The 22,358-nt window shown below is 53.1% G+C and overlaps 1 protein-coding gene and 2 non-coding genes across 6 annotated transcripts in view; all 3 read left to right on the forward strand.

The window, feature by feature from the left end:
- Window positions 1-2,559: 2,559 nt before the first annotated feature.
- Window positions 2,560-2,631, forward strand: TRNAP-UGG. Its single transcript has one exon. It is a non-coding gene; the product is annotated as a tRNA-Pro (tRNA).
- A 2,387-nt stretch (window positions 2,632-5,018) lies between these two features.
- On the forward strand, window positions 5,019-5,090 carry TRNAP-AGG. The gene has a single exon. It is a non-coding gene; the product is annotated as a tRNA-Pro (tRNA).
- Window positions 5,091-9,533: 4,443 nt separating this feature from the next.
- The window catches only part of CCDC136 (coiled-coil domain containing 136), a 35,944-nt gene continuing 23,119 nt past the window's right edge, over window positions 9,534-22,358 (forward strand). For 3 of the 4 annotated variants that reach the window (XM_029073956.2, XM_029073958.2, XM_029073959.2), the window contains exons 1-4: window positions 9,534-9,637; window positions 11,054-11,161; window positions 15,144-15,392; window positions 15,612-15,686. In XM_029073956.2, the coding sequence (XP_028929789.1) occupies window positions 9,562-9,637; window positions 11,054-11,161; window positions 15,144-15,392; window positions 15,612-15,686 (508 nt within the window). In that variant the 5' untranslated portion in view covers window positions 9,534-9,561. Of the gene's footprint in view, window positions 9,638-11,053; window positions 11,162-15,143; window positions 15,393-15,611; window positions 15,687-16,999; window positions 17,072-22,358 lie in introns of those variants that run through there. The other variant, XM_039913276.1, reaches the window with a different exon arrangement.

Here is a 22,358-nt window from a genome sequence, read left to right on the forward strand (position 1 = left end):
CCTGATTGAGTGTCTCCCTCAGGCCTAAGGTCCCAAGGAAGTAAGCCATGCAGGTTGAGCCCCTCCCCTGCTTCCGGAGACGTCGCCACCTTCAAAACTGACCCTTACGCCACCCCTCCCCTGGCTGCTCCTTGTCCCTCCTCTCTGGCCACACTGCCAGATCCAGCCCAACTGCGCTCCCCACTGTCCCACGGACACACCAGTCCCAAGGTGTTAGCTGCGTTTGGCCCAGCTGGCCTTTATTTAATGGCTAGTCCTGTGCTCTCTGGGCTGCGGGACATCGCAAGAGAAAAAGGCAAAATACACCATTTCAGACCTGTTAGTTCCCAGAGGAGAAGGTTGGGTCCCCAGGGCCAGAAGGACTTTTAGATCTGCTATCCCACTTAATGAGGTTTCAGAGGGGTATGCTGACGAGTGAAAGAGTAGGGACCCTGGCTTGGTCTCAGGTGACCAGCCCCAGATAGGGAGAGGCCATCGAGGTCCTTGGTAGGACCCTGATTAGTGCAACCCTCCCTTCTGCCCTCTGGCCTTCATCCGGCAAACAGGTCAAGGTGACTCCTGGGAGAGCCCCTGCTGGCTTACAGGGAGCTGCCAGGGGCAAGGACCGCTCTAGCAACTGCTGGCTAGTGGGGTTGGACTGGATGTGCAGGGTAAGGGCTTAAAGCTGGCCTCAGCAGGACATTCAGACTGCCCTTGCCTTCCTGTCTGGGACTAGGCCAATGAGAAATCTGCCCTGGGATTGCTGACCTCGCTTCCTTGTCCCGTGCCCTTTCCATTCTCAGGAGTTCAGTGCTGGCTGGGGAGGGTGAAGTAGCATCCCAGTAGCATCCCACATTCTGTCCTGTGCTAGGGCCGTCCCAGGACAGATTCTGGAAGAGAAGACTGGCCGAGTGTGGATTCAGAGGCTATTGGAGAGAAATTCGATTGGGGCTGCCTTGGGGCAGAAGCTGGGAATCTTGAGATGCAGGGAGAAAATGGCCGGGAATGTGGGCTTTTCCTTCAGGAAGCGGCCCTTTTAAGTGTCCCAAAGGAGGATGGAGTCTAAGAATTGCCGGTCTAGATCTGTTAAAACCAAGCTAGTTAACAACGAGAAGCTGTTCCTGCCTCACCTCCGCCTGTCCCCAGTGAGCTGGATCCAGGATGGGAGAGGATTTGAAAGAAAAGTCTGAAAAGTTAAAATGTGACCCCTTTGGCCACCCGAGACAACCACCCCACCTCCTCAGGGCCATGTTGGTCATTTGGTCTCCAGAGGGGCTCTGGGGTGCTCATTTTGAAGAGGGGGGCCCAGGCAGCTTCTGGGCTGACTGGCCCCCATGGCCATTAGCTGGGTCCCACCTGTCTGGAGGAGACTGTGGAAGTTTTGGTTTCCTGAGAGCTGGATTCAGAGTCGTCCACCATGAGCTTCCCACGCATCATTTCCATGATGCAGGCATGGAACTGCAGGGAGGAGAGATGGGAGCTGGAAACAGGGGGAGGGAAAGGAAGCCTTTGGCCACCCCTTCCTCTGGTTCCAACAGAGACCAATCTGCTTCTGCTCCAAAAGGGAGGTCCAGCCTCAAGCCGCATGGTGTGGAGACCCTCCCCACCCCAGCCCCCCGTGAGAGGTGGTCTGGGGCATCTTGTGAGGTCAGATCCTCTCGGGTAGGGGCAGCTGGTCCTAGGACGGTGCACCAATCTGGATCTGCCTTGGAAAACCCTGTATTCCTGCTCCTCCACCCCAGAGCTGCCCCTTCTGCCAGACCCTCGTGCCTGAAACTCAATTGGAGTCACCCCTAGGGTTATTCCCTCCCTATCTCACCAGGCAGTCACCCCACTAGGGCCCCTCCTCCACCATCTCAGCTCCCCCATCTCGGAGCCCACCATGCCAGGCTGCTCTCCCGAAACCTCAGAGCAATTTGGACCATTCCCCTGCAGCAAGGGGGTAAGACTCCAGGACAAGAGTTTCACAAGTGGTGATGACAAACAGATGATTGTCCATTCTCACAGGGTGTAGCGGGGATACAACAGATTGCTTGTGAGCTGCCCCCTACCCCTCATATATCCCCTGCCCCGGTGCCGATGAGGTAACTGAAGCACAGAGAAATCAAGTGACTTGCCCAAGGTCATGTAAATAAATACATTTTATTTATTTTCATCTGTCTCCTCTAAACTGTAAACTCGTATGGGCAGGGAATGTGTCTGCTCTATGCTATACTGTACTTTCCCCAGCACGTACATAGTACAGTGCTCTGTACACATTAAGCACTCGATAAATACGATTGACTGAGTGACTGACCCCAGAGGATCAAGTGGGTACTGGGAAGAAACTGGGCCAGGCCCCTGGATTCACTGCCAAAAGGCAGGCTCATTCAACAATTGAACCTGGGCCCTCTCACTCATAAAGCAAGAATCATTCCCTTAAACCAGTGAACTGTCTAAACGCCCTTTGATTATTCCATAGTCTCCCTGGGCAGGGGAAGGCTGAGGGATAATGAGAAGCTGCACAACTGGTTTTTAAATGCCCAACTCAGACTTCATGATGTCATCTAGAGTATGTGTGGGAGCTTTCCTACTGTGAGTGGCCTGTTGGTCTAGGGGTATGATTCTCGCTTTGGGTGCGAGAGGTCCCGGGTTCAAATCCCGGACAGGCCCACCTTTTCCTGACAGTTTGAAATTAGGTTTTACCCATCCTTGCCAGGACCACCGCTACTCAAAAAAATAATTTTCCATCTCCTTCTGACAGACTTTTCTTGGGAAACGGGCCAAGGTGATGCAATGGGAAGCTGGTCCAGATGAATGAGTTGTCATTCCCCCTAGCATGCTTCAATATTGACTGATTCCCTCCCAGATGCTCGGTGCCCCGGGAAACCCCTGAGCAGGAGTGAGCTTTAACTGGGAGTTGAATTGCTCTTCAACCCTTCACCGTGGGACAGAGTGTGGGTGGAGCTGAAGCCAGGAAGGGGTGGGAGTAGGTAGAGGAGGAAGTGGGGTGTAGCAAACAACCTGCAAAGAGAGATACCTAGGAAAAATGCCCTCACCGGCGAATAGGAGGCATGCAGGGGCAATCGGCCCAGCCACAGGAGAGAGATGAGCCCAGGAGTTTCTGCCTCCCTTCCTCCTCCAGACCCAAGCAGCCAGGGGAGGTAATGACCCCAGGAGATTTTGATCAAAGTCCCATCCTTTGCCCAATTTAGCTAATGGACTTGACCCTCAAGATGAGTAGGGGCTGCCTTTGGGTATCTCCATGGCCAGGGAGATTCTCTCCAGCTCTCTCGAGCACCTTGTTTTCTTTCTCCTTAAGCATTTAGTAAGTGCTCTGCATACAGTTAAGTGCTCAATAAATACCCACTGATTGATTGATTGATTGATTGATTGATAGATTGATTTCCCCAAGACTCCCACCAGGAGAGCCAGAGACCTTGGGTCTGGGAGGGACTGGGAAAGGGAGGGAGGAAACTCCTTGTGGTTTCTCAGGGAGAAGGGTCTGGGGGGAAGGGAAGGGTCTGAGGGAATAATAATAATAATAATGGTATTTGTTAAGTACTTACTATGTGCCAGGCATTGTGCTAAGCGCTGGGATGGATACGAGCAAATTGCATTGGACACAGTCCCTCTCCCACATGGGGCTCACAGTTTTAATCCCCATTTTAAAGATGAGTAACTAAGAGAAGTTACTATCAATGATTATAATAATAATAATTATGGTATTTGTTAAGTGTTTAATACGTTCCAGGTACTGTACTAAACACTGGGCTGGATATAAGTAAATCTGGTTAGACACAATCTCTGTCTCACATGGGGCTCACAGTCTTAACTCCATTTTATAGATGAGGGAACCGAGCCCCAGAGAAATGAAATGACTTGCCCGAGGTCATATAGCAGACAAGTGGCAGAGCTGGGGTTAGAACCCAAGTCCTTCTGAATCCCAGGCCCATGATCTCTAACCACTAGGCCATGGTGTTTCCTCATTAGTATTTACTAAGCTCCTATCTAATGTGCAAAGCACTGAACTAAATCCTGGGAATTAGATAACCGATCCCTGAACCCCATGTGGTTCACAGTCTAATAAAACTTGCGGCAGGGGCAACTAGGGGATGGCTTTAAGGCACTCAATCAGCTCTCTCCCTACTGCTTACCCTCCCTCCTCTCCCAGTGCAAACCAGCTCACCTACTTTGCTCCTCTCAGGCCAACCTATTCACTGTGCCTTGTTCTTGTCTCTCTTACCTCTTGCAAACACCCTCCCTCCTGTCTGGAACTTTCTCCTTCTCACATCTGACAGACCACTGCTCTCCCCATTTTCCAAGCCCTTCTGGAATCATGCCTTCTCCAGGAGACCTTCCCTGATTTCCCTCTCATCTCTTCCTCCTTTATTTCCCTCCCTTCTGCCACGCGAACACTTCCGCATCATGTAAGGACTTGGGGACTCACTTCCCCCTCCTCACCCTTGTACAACTCCCACAGTGCTTATGTGCATATGTTTAAATTTGTTGCTTGCCCCTACCTGTGATTTATTTTAGCATCTGTTTCCCAGGCTAGACTGGTTCTCTGAGGGGAGGGATTAGTGCCTACTAACTCAATCATACTCTTCCAAGTGCTAAGTATAGGGCTGGGTACATAGCACTTATTTATGCTATGCTCAATAAATAGCATTGCTGGATTGATTGATTTGAATGGGGAAGGGCAGCCGTTGGCTGGATTTGAAACTAAATCCGCACACTGCCGCAGCCAAGAACAAGAAGCCTCCTGTTCTGAAAAGCTCTAGGCTACTCTCCTCCCGGCATTGGTGGGTCGTGGGGGGTGCCCTTGCCTCACAAATCAGCTGAGCAATGAGGGTCTGCATCTGGGGGCAGAGAAAAGAAAGAAGGAAGATCCAGCAGTAGTGGGAGAGGGAGGCTGGGAGGAACAGAGGGGAATGGAGTAGGCCTGGGCTCTCAGCCAGGTAGGGTGGAGAGAGAGGGAGCCGCCTCCTGAAACCAGAAGCCTCAATTGCTGCTGATGTGGCAAAGAAGACCACATCTGTCCAGCTACTTCTATCACCGGCTCGTTGGTCTAGGGGTATGATTCTCGCTTAGGGTGCGAGAGGTCCCGGGTTCAAATCCCGGACGAGCCCTGTTTTTCCCACCTGGTTTTATTTGGGGGCAGGGTGGGGAGAGCCTGCTGGGGAGCTGGAATGGATGGAGGGGACTAACTGGGCCTTAGTTTTATGTAATAATAATAATAATAATTTTACTAATTACTTCCGCTGAGCTTCCGCTCCCTGCCTCAGGTCAACCCCAGGTCAGGAGTCAGGTTTTGGGGTTGAAGCCTTCTCCTGGGCCCATCTTCTTCCCCAGCTGAAGAGGCTCCAGGGGAAGGAAGGGAGTTGGAAGGGGCCTGGAAGAGCCCCGGGAAGGAGTTGGAGGAGGGGGAAGTTGCTAACTGGGGAGAAGGGGCTAGCAAAGGTCTTGTTGGGAAGCTTGGGAAGGGTATGGGCCTGGGGACAGCCTGGAGGGGGTTAATAATAGTAATAATAATGGCATTTGTTAAGCACTTACTATGTGCCAGGCACTCTACTAAGCGCTGGGATAGATAGAAGCAAATTGGGTTGGACACAGTCCCTGTCCTACATGGGGCCTCACACTCTCAATCCCCATTTTACAGATGAGGTACCTGAGGCCCGGAGAAGTTAAGTGACTTTCCCAAGGTCATACAGCATACAAGTGGCATATCTGGGATTAGAACCCATGACCTTTTAAATCCCAGGTGCGTGTCTATCCACTACACCATGCTGTTTTTCCTTATGACATGCTACTTCTTCATGAGTAGGGACATGGGGGAAACCTGAGGTGTTAGGGACCTGGGGGAAGCCTAGGGGGTGGGGAGTGGGGCTCAGGGACAGCCTGGAGGGGTCAGAGTCCAGGGAAGCCTGGAAGGAAAGGGGTGGGGCTGGCACAGGGGAAGAAGCTGGTTCTGGGAGCAAAGAGAGGAAGATCCTGCAGCTGGGAGGAAGGAATCCCAGGCATCTTCAGGAAGTGTGAGCTGGTGAGATGGGATGAGTTGGGCAGCTGAGCCCCTTGAGACCCCAGATTGCAGGGTGATCAAGACAAACTGCTCCCTGAGCTGATTGAGGAGCGGACAACTTCCCTCTCCACCCCCATGGCACTCTGGCCCCAGTCCCGGCCCATCTCGCTGCCCTGCTCCCCATGAGGACAGAAGAACCAGTCCCTCCTTGTCACAGTCCTGCAGCCCAGATGGCCAACCCCTTCCCTCCTCAATCTCTTCCCCTGGGACCAACGCTGCCACCCCCAGTCCCATGGCTAGAGAACTAGGGTTGGAGTGAGAAAGCCAGATGCTCCTGGGGTGGAGCATAGAGGAGGTGGGTATTGGAGGCAGGACTGGGGGGAAGGAGTTAGGGGCCTGGGAGAAACCTGAAAGGGGTTAGGGGCCCAGGGGAAGCCTGCTTTAGGTCCTTGCTGGGTCCTGGGGTCTGGGACGGGGGGCAGGAGGGTAGAGAACTGCACTCCTGGGCTGCCCTGGCACAACTGACTATAAGCAGCCCTCTCTCACCTCCTGTACCGCGTTCCCTCGGGGAAGGACCGGGTGCCCGCTGGAGGTCTGTGGGGTAAAGCCAACCTGTTGGCTCCTTTCCAGTTCCAAGGGGTGAGACAAGCTATCCCCAGAACGTTGGGAATTAACCTAATAGTGTCTCCCCTTTGGTGCCGAGTCTACAGGGGCCATGATCTCCATGACCCTGTGGAGTTGGCACCTCTTAGCCTAACAAGCATCTGGCCTCTGCCAAGGTGCGTGTGCGCGGGTGTGAGGGTGGGGTGCACATGCTCGGGTACTGGGGTGGGACAGCTAGTGCTGGGGAGGCTGGAAGCAGGTCTCCATCCATGGGCCTGGTCTACCACCCACTGTGTGGGTGAGAGCAGCAGAAAGGAATGGGACAGGGTTAAATCCCTCAGCCCACTCACAGAATTTGTGGCCCACGGAACCGAGCAAGCACAAACTGGTCTTCAGGCGCTGAAGTCCGAGTCTGAGGCTTTTCCTAAGTCCCTGAAGCCTTGGGCCTGCAGAACCCAAGCCAAGGAAGCACTTGCAATCTGAGGTGGGAAGACAGTGGGGCCCCAGGTAATAACCCCTTAGAAGCCGGAGGTGGCTTGCTTTATGATTGAGAGGTGCTGTGATTATCTGCTGAAAAATTCAGTGCAGCATGGTATCTTTCCACCCTGCAGCCCCACCCTCTGGGTGCCAGGAAGATGCAGGATGAGAGAGCCTGAGACAGGAGCATGCATCTGCGTGTGTGTATGTGTGTGTGTTTCGGTGTCCAATAAGCTGGGTGGCTCAAACCTAGGGCTTTTGTATGTACCTTTGAACTTCACTTTCCCTAAAAGGTGGGTTAGGCAAAAGATGCCAAATTGTGCCATGTCTGAGTAATATCAGTGCTGCCCCTCTGCAGGACAGGAGTGATGGTGAAGTCGGACCTTGGAGGGTGAAAGTAATTCTCAAAACAGGAATCAGGCCCCCCTGACATCTGTTGGGCTTAATGCATTGCAACCTGTGGGAATTGGAGCCCAGTTCAGCCTGAGAGTACGAGTGACTACAGTCCCACAGAGCAACTGCTGTCCTTCCTGGGTAGGCATATCCTCCCTGCTCCCACCCCACTGAGCTCAAGTGTGTCTGACAGTGGGGAGGGAGTGAGGCCAGGAGGTTTCATTCCACGGTGGCTGGAGTCTACCCTTATTCTCTCCTACTTTTTGGCAATCTGGGACTGTGAGACTGTGTGTGTGTGTGTGTGTGTGTGTGTGTGTGTTTTGTGCATAATACTGTCCATGAACATACCAGTGAGTGAGGAGTATGAGTGTGACTGAATAGGCTTATGATGAACTGGATGTATACATGTGACTAAGGGTGTACATGAGAGATGGTGTGAGTGTGTGTTTGGACTTAGTAGTCTTTTTGGGTCACGATTTGAAAGGTGTCCTGAAGCAGAACCCTGGGATGGGGCACAGGATGGACCCTGGAAATGGACACTGGGGATGGACCCCAGAATAGACTCCAAGGATGGACCTCAAGATGGACCCTGGCATTGGACCCTGGGGATGGGCTCCAGACATGGTGGCCAGGTGGCCAAGAAGACACAGGAAGAAACAGAGAGCGGGTTAGGGGTGTGAGAGAGGAGCTGTTAAAGGAGCCAACAGCTGGGCATGAGGCTCTGAGGATGGGCAAGCAGAAACAAATTCTCTGACTAGCCTCAGGCTGTAGATGAAGGTGGGGGAGAGAATCACGCCACCACCCCTGCCCAGTTCCAGGGCCTGAGATCCCAGTCCTGGCCTTATCTGTTCCCCTATACCCAATCTGCCTGCCATTCGGCTGAGATCCCCTGGCATTCCCCCCGCAGTCGCTAGGAAGCATTTGCTCCATAGAAGACAGCTACCACAAAGGTTTGCCCCAGAACTGGCTGCACCAGAGGAGCAAGAGTTCCGCCTGAGCTAAGGGTGGTGGACTGAGGACCGGGCTTCTAATCCCATCTCCACCACGTACCTGCTGTGTGACCTTGGGCAAGTCACTTCACTTCTCCCGCTCTCAGTTCCCTCAGGGGCAAAACGAGGATTTGTTCTCCCTTCTCCTTAGACTGTGATTCCCATGTGGGACCAGAATATCTTGTATCTACCCCTTAGAACAGTCCCTGACACAAAGTAGTTGCTTATCAAATATTATTATTATGCCATGCAGCAGGGGAGTGGACAATGCCTACTGAAAGCTCACCTCCTCCAGGAGGCCTTCCCAGACTGAGCCCCCCTTTTCCTCTGCTCCACCTCCCCCCTCCATCGCCTCTACTCCCTCCCTCTGCTCTTCCCCCCTCTCCGCCCCGCAACACTTGTGTATATATGTACACATTTATTATTCTATTTATTTTGTTAATGATGTGTATATGTCTAGAATTCTATTTATTTATATTGATGCCATTGATGCCTGTCTACTGTTTTGTTTTGTTTTGTTGTCTGTCTCCCCCCTTCTAGACTGAGAGTCCATTGTTGGTCAGGGGTTGTCTCTGTTGCCGAATTGTACTTTCCAAGCGCTTAGTACAGTACTCTGCACACAGTAGGCGCACAATAAATACGATTGAATGAATGAATGCCGAACCCAGTCATCCTGGCTCCCAGCCCTCCGGTCCTACAGGCAAGCCAGGCCCTCTTTTCTCACGCCTCCTAGCTGCCTCTTAGCGATGGAGGCTGCCCTTTGGAAGCAGAGCCCCCGTGTGAACTCAGGAGTCCCAGCTCCCAGGGGTCTGGCTGATGGTCCTGAGCCCCGCCTCTAGAGAGCAGGGTGGGAGGGCGGGTCGGACAGGGCTGGTTAATGATGGGAGGGGGCCTGGATGACAGCCACCCACCGGGCCTCCGGGGGACAAGCCAGGCAGAGGCGAGTTAAGGGGCCTGGGGGAGGGGCTCCTGGGGGGGAGGGGTCCCTGGGGACCCCGGAGGGCTGGGCTCGGGGATGGGGGTGGGGGTGGGGGGGAGGCTTGGCCAGATCCCCCCGCCCCCCGCCCCGCCCCTCCGGCTCTGCGGCTTCGGCGCTCGGCGGGGCGAGCAGAAGCAGCCATGGAGGCCGGAGCGGGAACCGGCACCGGGACCGGGAACGGGCCCGGGTCCGGAGCCGGGAGCTGCTCGCGTTCAGGTCAGGGATGAGCCTCGCCCAGCTCCTTCTGTCCACCTCTCTTCTCTCCCATCCTCTTTCTTAGTTCCTCTCCCTCTCAGTCCCCCGGGTCTCTTCCTCTCCATCCTCCATCCCTCTCTCCTCCTCTCCATCCTCCATCCCTCTCTCCTCTCCTTCTTCTATTTTTCCATCTCTCCATCTCTCTGTCCTCAACTCTGCATCCCTTCATTCATTCATTCGATCGTATTTACTGAGCGCTTACTGTGTGCAGAGCATTGTACTAGGCGCTTGGAAAGTACTATTCGGCAACAGATAGAGACCATCACTGCCTAACAACGGGCTCACCGTCTTCACCTTCCCACCCCCCGCCCTGATCTCCATCTTTCCTGCCCTTCCTGTCCCTCCCTTTCCTACCGGTTCTCTCCAACTCTACTCTCGTCCTCTCTCCCTGCCTCCCTCCTCCCATCCCTGCTTCCCTCCTCCCTTTCCCTCTCCCCCTTTGCTCCCCCCCGCCACTATTCCCACCGCTCCCCTCGTCCCACCTTCCTCTCCCCGGGAATCTCTCCACCTGCTCTGACCCAAGAGCTTTCCCAGTCCCGAAGGGCCCAGGGCTCAGCCTCCAGAGATGGGTGGGAGGAGCCGGGGTGGCACCCATTTCTGCCTTTCCACCTGCACCCCCCACCTGGAGATCAATTCCCTCCTGCCTCTCCAGTCCCCAACCCACCAGAAAGCCACCCTGCTTCCTCCCTGCCTGCCTGATCTAGCCCCAACCCTGGAAGCCACCTCCCGATGAGAGGCTGCAGGGGTGGACAGGAGAGAGGACAAGGGGAGAGGAAGCTTAGTTACAGTTCTGGGAAAGAGGGAGAGGATGCCTCCCTCCCTTTCCTCCTCTCCCCATCCCCTCCCCCCCCATCATCTCTCCCCCTCCCGCTCCCCATCTCTTCCCCCTCTCTCTCTCACCTCCTCCCTCTCTCCCTTGCCGTGCTAAATATATTCCTACCCTTGCTGTCGGTGCCCGAGCCAGAGTGAAATAAGCCAGAGAGAACACGGTCGGTCAGCTTTGGATCCACGGAAACCAGAGGTCGGGCCGGGGGGCTGGAGGGGGAACAGCATCCTAGAACATGGGATAGAGTGGGAGGAGGAGAAGGGGGGAGACTGAGGACTTAATTTGGACCTGTGTCCTTAGACTCTCTCTGAGCCCCACTGGGCCCACCAAGCCCCACAGAGCCCAGGACCCTTCCCCTCTATTACCTGGCTGGGATGGCTGCCCAGAGCTCAGCCTCTCCCTGATAACCTTATGTCTTCCGTCACCCTGTCCTCTCCCCTCATCAAGCCCAGAGGGTATTGTGGCCCTCCCCCACCTGCCCGCCCCCCGCCACACACACACACACACACACACACACACACACACACACACACATCCCTGTCTGTCCTCAGAACTGGATTTGACCACTGCAGGATCCTGTGAAGGAGCGGAGGGCAGTGAGGGGAAGAGAGCCCAGCGCTGGGGAGCTCTGGACCGTCGGTGTGGACCCAACATGGATGGTATGTCTTCTTCCCTTGGAGTGCCTTCCTCCCCACCCCCACTTCCCTCTACCCAGCCTATATTAATGTCTGCTTCCCCCAACCCCCTGGCCCCAGACTGTAATCTCATTGTGGGCAGGCAATGTGCCTGTTTATTTCTGTATCGTACTCTCCCAAGTGCTTAGCACAGTGCTCTGCACATGGTAAGCGCTCAATAAATACAGTTGACTGACTGACCTTCCTTGAAGTTCAGTTCTCCCTGCAGACCCAGCCCTGCTTCCATACCAGGTTCCATTCCAGGAGTTGCACCAGAGAGCCCCCACCAGAAGGGGAGTCATGATTATTATTCTATTTGTTAAATAATTACTGTGTGCTAAGCACTGCTCTAAGTGCTGAGGAAGACACAGGTTCATCAGTTTGGACACAGTCCCTGTCCTCATGGGGCTCACAGTCTAAGTAGGAGGGAGGAGGATTTAATTCCCATTTTACAGATCAGGTAACTGAGGCACAGAGAAGTTAGGTGATTCACCCAAGGTCACACCACAGACACGTGACAGAGCTGGAATCAGCACCCCGCTCCTCTGACTTCCAGTCCCGTGCTCTTTCCATTAGGCCACGCTGCTTCCCTAAGGCGGTTTCGAAGACCCGCGGAAAAGGACCTGGAGGCACTCAAAATCTTGGTCTGGGTGCTGGAGGAGCTACTGGGAGTCAGGACCGAGGGGAAGGACAGAGGAGAGTGGTCCCGGCAAGGTGGTCTTATTGAGCCACAGGTCTATCTGGGGTTCGGGACCTCTAAGGCAGGACTGCTTTACTCTGCAGAGAAAAAGACCCAGTGGCACTGCCTGCTGTTGGGACCCCAGGACTGACTGGTCAGTGGGCTTCTCCCTTACTTCCCCAACTTCTCTTTCTCTCCCTCCCCCGCTCTGCCAGTCCCGATCCAATTAAAGCACTGGAAATGCCAGTTAGTAGAGGGGGTGAATTTTGGCCACTGGTCCCCTGGGACCCCGCATAACCTGGTATTGCCCAGCTGGGGGCTGAGATTCCAAAGCCATTTGAAGAGAGGTGTGGGGTTGGGTAATGATGACAGAGAACTGTGGACCGAATGGACGGGGTGAGTCGGACTCCTCCCCCTCCTGGACTTTCTCTCCCAGCACCCCCAGCCCCTCCCACCCAGCCTCAAAGATGTGCTGCAACACTGAGAGGCTGCAAGTACCTAACTCGGAATGGCTGCTGTTGCCGCTACTGGTGATGGCACCTGCAAGCAAAACTGCCAGTCTTTCGTTTTTCCTGTGAAGGGGTGATGGGGAGCTAGAGGAAGGGGGCATCATGGGATGAAAAGGCTTTGGGGGACACGGGTCTAAGGGGAAGATTCTGTATGTGCAAGATGTCTTTGCTCCAAACTCCAGATGACCAAGGCAGGACTTTCTCTCCTGGGTGTTGGGGACCATCTCAATCAATCAATCAATCAATTAATGATATTTATTGAGTGCTTACTATGTGCAGATCACTGTACTAAGTACTTGGGAGAGTACAATACAACAGAATTAATGGACCCGTTCCCTGCCCATTACGAGTTTACGGTCTAGAGGGGGAGAGAGGCATTCATATAAATAAATAATTTATAATATATAATTTCAGGATATGTACATAAGTGCTGTGGGGTTGGGGAGGGGGCAAATATTAAATGTACGAAGGTCACAGATCCAAGTGCATAGAAATCACAGAAGGGAAAGTAAGCCAGGGAAAAGGGGGCTTAATCGGGGAAGATGGAGATGTGACCTTAACAATCCTTTGAAGGCGGAGAGAGTGTGTGTGTGTGGAGGGGGAAGGAGTTCCAGGCTAGGGGGAGGACATGGGAAAAGGGTCGCTGGTGAGATAGAGACATGATCTCCACAGTTCCACAGCACTTATGTACATATCTATAAATTATCTAATACAAATTATTTATATTAATGTCTGTCTCCCCCTCTAGACTGTAAACTAGAAGGCAGGGAACGTTTCTACCAACTCAGTTGCACAGTACTCTCCCAAGCCTTAGTAGAGTACTCTGCACACAGTAATCGCTCAATAAAGAAGCAGCATGGCCCAGTGGATAGAGCAGGGGCTTGTGAGTGAGAAAGACCTGGGTTCTAATCTCAGCTCTGCCACTTGTCTGCTGTGACCTTGGGCAAGTCATTCAACATCTCTGTGGCTCAGTTACTTCATCTGTAGAATGGGGATTAAGACTGTGAGCCACATTTGGGACATGGTCTGTGTTAAACCTGATTAGCTTGTATCAACCCCAGCGCTTAGTCCAGTGCCTGGCACATAGTAAGCACTTAATGAGTACCATTAAAAAATAAATGAAATAAATGAATACCATTGATGATGATGATGATGATGATTTTGATAGTTCAACCAGCCCTGATGCTTTCCTCTGGTGCCGAGGGCTGGAAGAAGCCATGCCAGCAGCTCAGTCTAGGTGCCAATATACCCACGTCTGTCAGCCCACTCCTGCCTCTGGCCTGGAACGCCCTCTCTCCTCATATGCAACAATGACTCTCCCCGGCTTCAAAGCTTTATTGAAGTCACATCTTCTCCAAGAGGCCTTCCCAAACTAAGCCCTCCTTTCCTCTTCTCCCCCTCCTTTCCTCTTCTCCCACTCCCTACGGTGTCTCCATGACTTGCTCCCTTTTTTCATGCCCCCTCCCATCCCCACAGCACTTATGTACATATCCGTAATATATTTATATTAATGTCTGTCTCCCCCTCTAGACTGTAAGCTCATTCTGGGCAGGGAATTTTTCTGTTCATTGTTATATTGTACTTTTCCAGTGCTTAGTACAGTGCTCTGCATGGAGTAAGAGAAGCAGCAAGGGGTAGTAGATAGAGAAGGGGACTGGGAGTCAGAAGGACATCAGTTTTGTGTGTTCTCTGGGCTGTGTGACCTTGGGCAAGTCACTTCACTCCTGTGCCTCAGTTCCCTCATCTGTAAAATGGGGTTTGAGATTGTGAGCTCCATGTGAGATAGGGACTGTGTCTAACCCTATTTGCTTGTATCCACCTACTTAGTACAGTGCCTGGCACAAAGTAAATGCTTAAAAAAACCCATAATTTTTATTATTATTTTCCACTCCACTGCTTAGTAGAATGCCTGACACATAGTAAGAGTTTAACGAATACCACAATCATTATCATTATAATTATGTATACATTATTATATTAATTAATATATAGATAAATAATATTATATATATATTATAATAGATATAATAATAAATACGATTGAGTGAATGACTGACTGACCAAGGAGAATCGACTGTATCTGAACGTTCAGACTCCAAAAAGAGTCAGTGGGCTCAGTTTCCCGCTGAGTGCCCGGGGTGGGAAGGGCTGGGGGGTGAGAGGGGGGGCGAGGGGAGTCGTCTCCCCCGCTGCGTGTGGTCCGGGCCACTAGGGGAGGCCACTCGGCCGCTGCTCAGCTCAGCCGGGGCTGTGGGGTGGAGGGGCAGTGGGCGGGGGCTGGGGGAGGGTGGGCATGAGACTGGGGATGGTGGGGCTGGGGGAAGGTGGGTATGGATCTGGGGGATGATGGGGCTGGGGGATGTTGGGGCTGGGGGATGGTGGGCATGGGACTGGGGAATGATGGGGCAGGGGAATGGTGGGCATCGGGCTTGGGATGATGGGGCAGGGAGATGGTGGGCATCAGCTGGGGGATGGTGGGGCTGGGAGATGGTGGGCCTGGGGCTGGTGGATGATGGGGCTGGGGGTTGGTGAGCATGGGACTGGGGGATGATGGGGCAGGGGGATGGTGGATATGGGACTGGGGGATGATGGGGCAGGGGCATCGGGCTGGGGATGGTGGGGCTGGAAGATGGTGGGCATGGGGCTGGGGGATGGTGGGTATGGGACTGGGGGATGGGGAGGTTGGGGGGTGGGCATAGGGCTGGGGATGATGGGGCTGGGGGAGGGTGGGCATGGGGCTGGGGGATGCGCCCTGATGGTGCAGAGATCTGCCTCCCAGGAGAAACCATTCTGCCAGCCCTGTATGAAGAGGAAGAGGAGGAGGAGGAAGAGGAGGAGAAAGAGGAGCAGCAGCTACCTCAAGAGGGTGATGGTGTGGGGACCCTGGAGGATGGCAAAGCCCGGGAACTGGATCTGACGGAGGTGGAGCTGGAGCAGCTGCGGGCCCAGGTCCTGCAGCTGCTGACGGAGCTGGAGCAGACAAGGGCCCTGGCCGGCCAGCATGAGGACGACTCCCTCGAGCTACAAGGTGAGGGGCCAGTTGGGGTCGGAGGTGGGGTCACAGGGGTCTCCTCCCACCGAGAGGCCTGGGGGCTGTGACCAGAATTCTCCCCATTTGCTGGGTGCCAAGAACCGGGCCCCAGGGGAGGAGAGTTCTGAGGGAGTGAGGGGGCAAGAGGGGGGTGACACAGCAGCTGCCAACCCGTCCTGGAGACCTCACGCTGTGTCCCTCCCGCTCCTGGGTCAGGACTCCTGGAGGATGAGCGAATGGCCAGTGCCCAGCAGGCAGAGACCTTCTCCAAGCAGATCCAGAGACTCCAAGGTAACCCACTTCCTTGGGGGAGGGCATGGATGGGGGCGAGGGTTGCTAATCTAGTCAGGGTTCTAGAGATGATGCAGGAGGAGGTGGGAGATGATCTCTTGCCTTCTTGGAAGCAGTGCCTGCAACCCAGAAATGCCCCCACAACACACACGCACTGACCAGCCTCCGTGTGCAGCTAACTCTGAAGAGGAGTGGCGTAGGTGTCCACCAGCAAAACTAGCAAAGGAGGAAGAATGGCCTGCTTTAGCTCGCCTTAGAAAACGACACAGAATAGGGAAGAAAGCAGAGAGGACAGAGGAGGAGATGGAGGACAGGAGGGCAGCAAGGCCAAGCGGAAGGAGCACGGGCCTGGGATTTGGAGAATCTGAGTTCTGCTGTGCAACCTTGGGTCGGGCCGGTCTGTGCTGAACCGGGCTAAGTTGGGCTGCTGTGTGACCTTGGGCAAGACTTCACTTCTCTGTGCCTCAGCTCATCTGTAAAAATGGGGATTAAAGCTGTGAGCCCCGTGTGGGACAAGTGATTGTGTCCAACCTGGTTAGCTTGTACCTACACCACCGCTCAGTACAGTGCCTGGCACATAGAATGTGCGTAACAAATAACATAAAATATAACATTAAAAAAGAGGGCTGGGGGAGAGGAGTGTGCCCTGGATGTGAGAAGGACACACAGCACAGAGGGAGAAGAGGAGAGATGAGGGAAAGAGGGAGAGAAGAAGGGAAGGGATAGAGAGATTGTTGGGGGGCGCCTAGGAAGAGAAAGGTGACTAGAGGGAGAGGTGAAGGAGGGCAGTAGTTGCCTCCAAATGATTTTCATCGGGTCCGGGCATCCCTTCCTCCCTCTCCCAGGCGCCGGGGCACAGGGCCAGAACTCCGGGTTTATTTATAGCTGCAGTGGACTGTGTCTGTGGGTGACCCTTTAGCTGCGCTGGCTGAGAGCGGGGCTGTCATGCACACAGATACACGCGCCACTGACACACGGCCACCTGTCCCCGGAGCATAAGTGTATAAATATTTCCGAAGTAAGGCTGCCTGCCCACCTAAATGCGCACTCATGCCCACAGTGAGCGCAAGCTGACCCACCCGCGAGAGGTCTGCGGTCACGCGTGGACGGGCAACGACTAAGCCCGAACCCGTTCCGAACGGAGGGAGGCCCTGCGGGCTTCCCCGGCCGCCCAGCAGGGGGCGGCAGGACTCCCGCTCGCCTCCGCCCTCCCTGCCGTCGGTGCGCACGCGCGCGGTCCGTTTGGGCCGCCAGGGGGCGCGCGGTGCGTTTGGCCTGCCGGGGGGGGGGCGCGCGGTCCGTTTGGCCGCCAGGGGGCGCGCGGTGGGCGGCGGGCAGTCCGGGGGCCGCCCCCCCCAGGACCGGCGCTATGGAGTCCCTCTCCGGTGAGTGACAGCCGGCTCCCCCCGCCCCCAGCTCAGCCACGTCCCCCCTTTAGCCCCTTTCCAGCCCCGCCCCCCTCAAAGACCAGGTTGGACAATCAATCTATCAATCAATCATCTTTATGGAGCCCTCACTGGATAATAATCATAATGATGATGGCATTTGTTAAGCCCTTACTACGTACCAAGCACCGTTCTAAGCGCAGGGGTAGATACAAGGTCATGGGGTTGTCCCACTTGGAGCTCACAGTCTTGATCCCCCTTTTAATAATAATAACGATGGCATTTGTTAAGCGCTTACTATGTGCAAAGCACTGTCCTAAGCAATGGGGTAGATACAAGGTCATCAGTTTGTCCCATGTGGGGCTCACAGTCTTCATCCCCATTTTACAGGTGAGGTAACTGGGACACAGGAGTTAAGTGACTTGCCCGAAGTCACACGGCTGACAAGCGGCTGAGCCGGGATTTGATCCCATGACCTCTGACTCCCAAGGCTGGGCTCTTTCCACTGAGCCACATTTTACAGATGAGGTCATTGAGGCATAGAGAATTGAAGTGACTTGCCCAAAGTCACACAGCTGACAAGTGGCAGAGCCAGGATTAGAACCCACAACCTCTAGCTCCCAAGCCCGTGCTCTTTCCACTAAGCCACGCTGCTTCTCTGGTTCCGGAACACCGTACTAATAAAAGTTGGTAGACACGTACCCTGCCCACAGTGAGCTTACAGTCTAGATGATGAGCTTATGGTCTAAAAGTCTAGATAATAATTGGTATTTGTTAAGCATTTGCTATGTACCAAGCATTGTCCTAAGCGCTAAGCGCTGTTCTAGGGGGTAATAATAATAATTATGGAATTTGTTAAGCGCCTACGATGTGCCAAACACTGTTCTAAGTGCCGGGGTAATAATAATAATAATAATAATGTTGGTATTTGTTAAGCGCTTACTATGTGCCGAGCACTGTTCTAAGCGCTGGGGTAGACATAGGGGAATCAGGTTGTCCCACGTGGGGCTCACAGTCTTAATCCCCACTTTACAGATGAGGGAACTGAGGCACGGAGAAGTTAAGTGACTTGCCCACAGTCACACAGCCGACAAGTGGCAGAGCTGGGATTCAAACTCATGAGCCCTGACTCCCAAGCCCGTGCTCTTTCCACTAAGCCACGCTGCTTCTCTGGTTCCGGAACACCGTACTAATAAAAGTTGGTAGACACGTACCCTGCCCACAGTGAGCTTACAGTCTAGATGATGAGCTTATGGTCTAAAAGTCTAGATAATAATTGGTATTTGTTAAGCATTTGCTATGTACCAAGCATTGTCCTAAGCGCTAAGCGCTGTTCTAGGGGGTAATAATAATAATTATGGAATTTGTTAAGCGCCTACGATGTGCCAAACACTGTTCTAAGTGCCGGGGTAGATATAAGGTAATCAGGTTGTCCCATGTGGGGCTCACAGTCTTAATCCCCATTTTACAGATGAGGTAACTGAGGCCCAGAGAAGTGAAGTGGCTTGCCCAAGGTCACACAGCAGACAGGTGGTGGAACTCGTATTAGAACCCACATCCTCTGACTCCCAAGCCCGGGCTCTTTCCACTAAGCAGCTTCTTGAAGTGAAAGGGTGAAGGCCAAAAAGAGCCAGAGAGTTGGGGCTTTATCCAACTCCAGTTCCCTCCCTGATCTGGGCAAGCAAATGGGGCATACAAAGTGGGGCTTGTTGTGGTCAGGGAATGTGTCTCCTAATTCTGTTATACTGTGCCCTTCCAAGCGCTTAGGACACTACTCTGCACATAGTAAGTGCTCAATAAATTCGATCAGATTTAATTCATTCAGTCATATTTACTGAGCACTTCACGTGTGCAGAGCACTGTACTCAGCACTTGGGAGAGTACAATACCACAGTAAACAGACTCATTCCCTTCCCACAGTAGGTGACTGATTGACTGATTGGTAATCTTGCTGGAGGTGCAAGCATGGGCCCTTACTTCAGAGAAAAGGCTCTGGAGCTGCATGCCTCTGCTTTAATTCCTCTGACACCTAATTCCTAGTGTCCTGGGGCCACCATAGGTTGCTCAAAGGGACTTTGCCATTGATGAGTTATGACCACATCACCTTCTTCAAGAGGGAACTTTCCTCTGTGAAGGTATCTAGAGAATTTAAGACCATGAACAAGGCTATCCCTGGGTCAGGTCAATGATCCATCAGTTTGGTCTCCAACAGTGGTGTTAGGATGGTTGGAGGAAACGTTGAATGGGTTTTTTTCATGGTACTTGTTAAGCATCTACTATGTGCCGAGTACTGTACTAAGCGCTGGGGTAGATACAAACTAATCAGATTAGACACAGTCCATGACCCACAATGGGCTCATAGTCTTAATCCCATTTTATAGACAAGGTAACTGAGTCACAGAGAAGTTAAATGACTTGGCCAAGGTCACCCGGCAGACAGGTGTCAGAGCCAAGATTAGAATTTGGGTCCTCTGACTCCCAGGTCCGTGTTCTTTCCTCTAGGCCACGTACTCTCCCAAGTGCTTAGTACAGTGCTCTGCATGTAGTACGCACTCAATAAATATCGTTGATTGATTGCCCTCCTTAACATCCATCCTGACATTTAGTGACATGCCAACTGACAGCCTTACCTTCTATATCCCCCTTTCCCTCTAACCCAGCATGGAGCGCTTGTTTGCACCTGCTGTTATTTTCAGCCCGCACGACTACCTATGGGAACGAATTCCATATGCTTTCCTCCAGCTGTGTGAAGAAGTGTTTCCTTTGGTTTGCTTTGAACCCACCACCCCGCGGCTTCAGTGGCTCACCTCTTGTGCTAGTGATGTGGGATTTGATGAACAATTCCATATTCTCTCTGCACATACCCTTCAATCATGCCCCTTCTCCAGCTTCATCATTCTATTCTGCACCATTTCCCCAGCTTCTGTTTTCTGCTGGAATGGGGGAATTTTCAGAGACCTCGCTGGATAGAGGTAGTAGATTGGTGGGGAGAGAGAGGGAATTGGAGTGAAGAGGAGAGAACAGCCCAGAAAGCAATAATGATCTTTAATGCTCCCTTTCCCTATCGTCAAGCTGAGCTGCTTTCTACTCTGGTTGGCCTCCCAGCTCACTCCTGGTTCCAGGAACTCCCAAGTCTGGAAAGCTGGGGTTAACCCAGCTTCAGTCTAATCCTGCTCTGGAATGGGACTTCCCAGAATGCAGAAATAGAGAGAGTCCCCAGGACTTGGAGTTTGCATGAGGAAAAGGGAGAATGTTCGGGGCAGATTTGAGTGATGACAGTGAGTCTTAAGAGAAGATGCCTTGAGCCCACTGCAGGGCTTTGCAGGAGTCCAGAATTCAGGGCTGGAAACAACCTGGAGATCTCATGTCATCCTCTGGCCTTTTCAGTCAGTGCTGCAAACTTCACTGCCCACCAGGGGTTCTTAGCCCAAGACCCTTAGGGAAACTCTAGGTTTTCTGGGTTTAGGGAGAATGAGGAAAATCAGTTTACTTCAGATAGCTTTTGACTAACTTAATGGAAGAGGATGGGGGGAGTCAGATTCCCTCTTTGTCAACCAATCAGTAGTATTTATTGAGCTCCTACTTTGTGCAGAGCACTGGGCTAAGCTCTTGAGAGAGCACACTTCCAATCACCAGAGAATCTACTATCTAATGGAGGAGTTTACAGCCTGCCAGAAAAGCTTACAATCTAATCTTGCTCTGTACTGTGTGGTGGGTAAGTGGGCTTAGGGCCCCAGGAGAAACAGCTGACCATCTTCACTGGGGTAGAGGCAGTGATCTCTCAGGGCCTGGTCACCACCTTCCAGGGCCAGTTAAGGGGCCCGGGACCCCATGGTCCGTGGGGACCCCCTAAGGACCGGATGGAAGGGGTAGGTGTTTGGAGGAATGAAAGCTCCTCTCCTCGTGCCAAGCCCCCCCACCCCAACTGGCTTCAAGGCAAAGCAGTTCTCTGAGCCAGTTGGCTCGGGACCAGCTAGAACGCTGCGTCTGTGGCCCCGAGCCAGCTAGACGGGCCCCGGCGGAAGCAGAGGGAGGTCCGGGGCTCACTCGATCCGGCCCACTCTGACACAGCAGAGAAAGTGCTCACCAGAGCCCCACAGGGGCGAGGCCGGAGATGATGCTCCATTGCACCAGCGGGAATCCCACCCTTTGTCTCAGTTGTCCCCCCGACCCTGGGGAACGGACACAGATGAGGGGCTTTGAATCCCTGGCCCCAGGCTGGCCTCACTGACCGAAGGGAGCCCTGACCGGTGAGCTGACACTACCCAGCTGCCATTTATCTCCCTTTTGTCCTGACATAAGACTCTTTTCTCCAAACTCAGGAATTTGGGTCAGACTAAGCCCCAATTCACCAGAATCATCCCAGGTCCATAGAACAGCAACCAAACCTCCCAAGGGGACTTGGAGCTAACCATGTTCCACCCCGCCATAGTCTTCATGACTGGGAATGACCAGCCCAGTCCTCATGAATCACTAATAATTGTTGTATTTGTTTAGTGTTTACCTTGTAAGTTCACCGTGGGCAGGAAATGTGTCTGTTTATTGTTATATTGTACTCTCCCAACTGCTTAGAATCGTGCTTTGCACGCAGTACATGCTCAATAAATACGATTGAACAAATTATAATGATGGCATTTGTTAAGTGCTTACTAGGTGCCAAGCACTGTCCTAAGCGCTGGGGTAGATACAAGGTAATCAGGTTGTCCCACTTGGGGCTCACAGTCTTAATCCCCATTTGACAGATGAGGTAACTGAGGCACAGAGAAATTAAGTGCCTTGCCCAAAGTCACACAGCTGATGGGTGACAGAGCTGGGATTAGAACCCACGACCTCTGACTCCCAAGCCTGTGCTCTTTCCACTGTGCCATGCTGCTTCTCTCAATTCTGAATGAATGAGTGAATGCATGTGCTCAGCACTATACTAAATGCTGGGGTAGATTCAAGATAGGTGGGTTGCAGTCCCTGTCCCACACGGAACTCACAGTCGAAGCGGGAGGGAGATTTTACAGATGAGGAAACTGAGGCTCAGAGAAGCTAAGTGAGTTACCCAAGGTCATGCATCAGACAAATGATGGAGATAGCAAGAGAGCAGGCCTCAAGGTGTCCTTGACCAGTCCCAGCCCTCCGAACAAGGAATCATGGACTCTCTCAAGCGCTTAGTACAGTGCTCCCCACCCAGAAGGCACTCAGTAAATTCCATGGATTGATGGATGCGGAAATGGACGGGGCTTTGGGCCAGAGCGAGGGACCTGGGTCGGGGTCTGGATGGTGGGCGGTTGTCTGCGCC

The sequence above is a fragment of the Ornithorhynchus anatinus genome, chromosome 10 (genome assembly GCF_004115215.2).
Source record: "Ornithorhynchus anatinus isolate Pmale09 chromosome 10, mOrnAna1.pri.v4, whole genome shotgun sequence".
Taxonomy (NCBI): Eukaryota; Metazoa; Chordata; class Mammalia; order Monotremata; family Ornithorhynchidae; genus Ornithorhynchus; species Ornithorhynchus anatinus.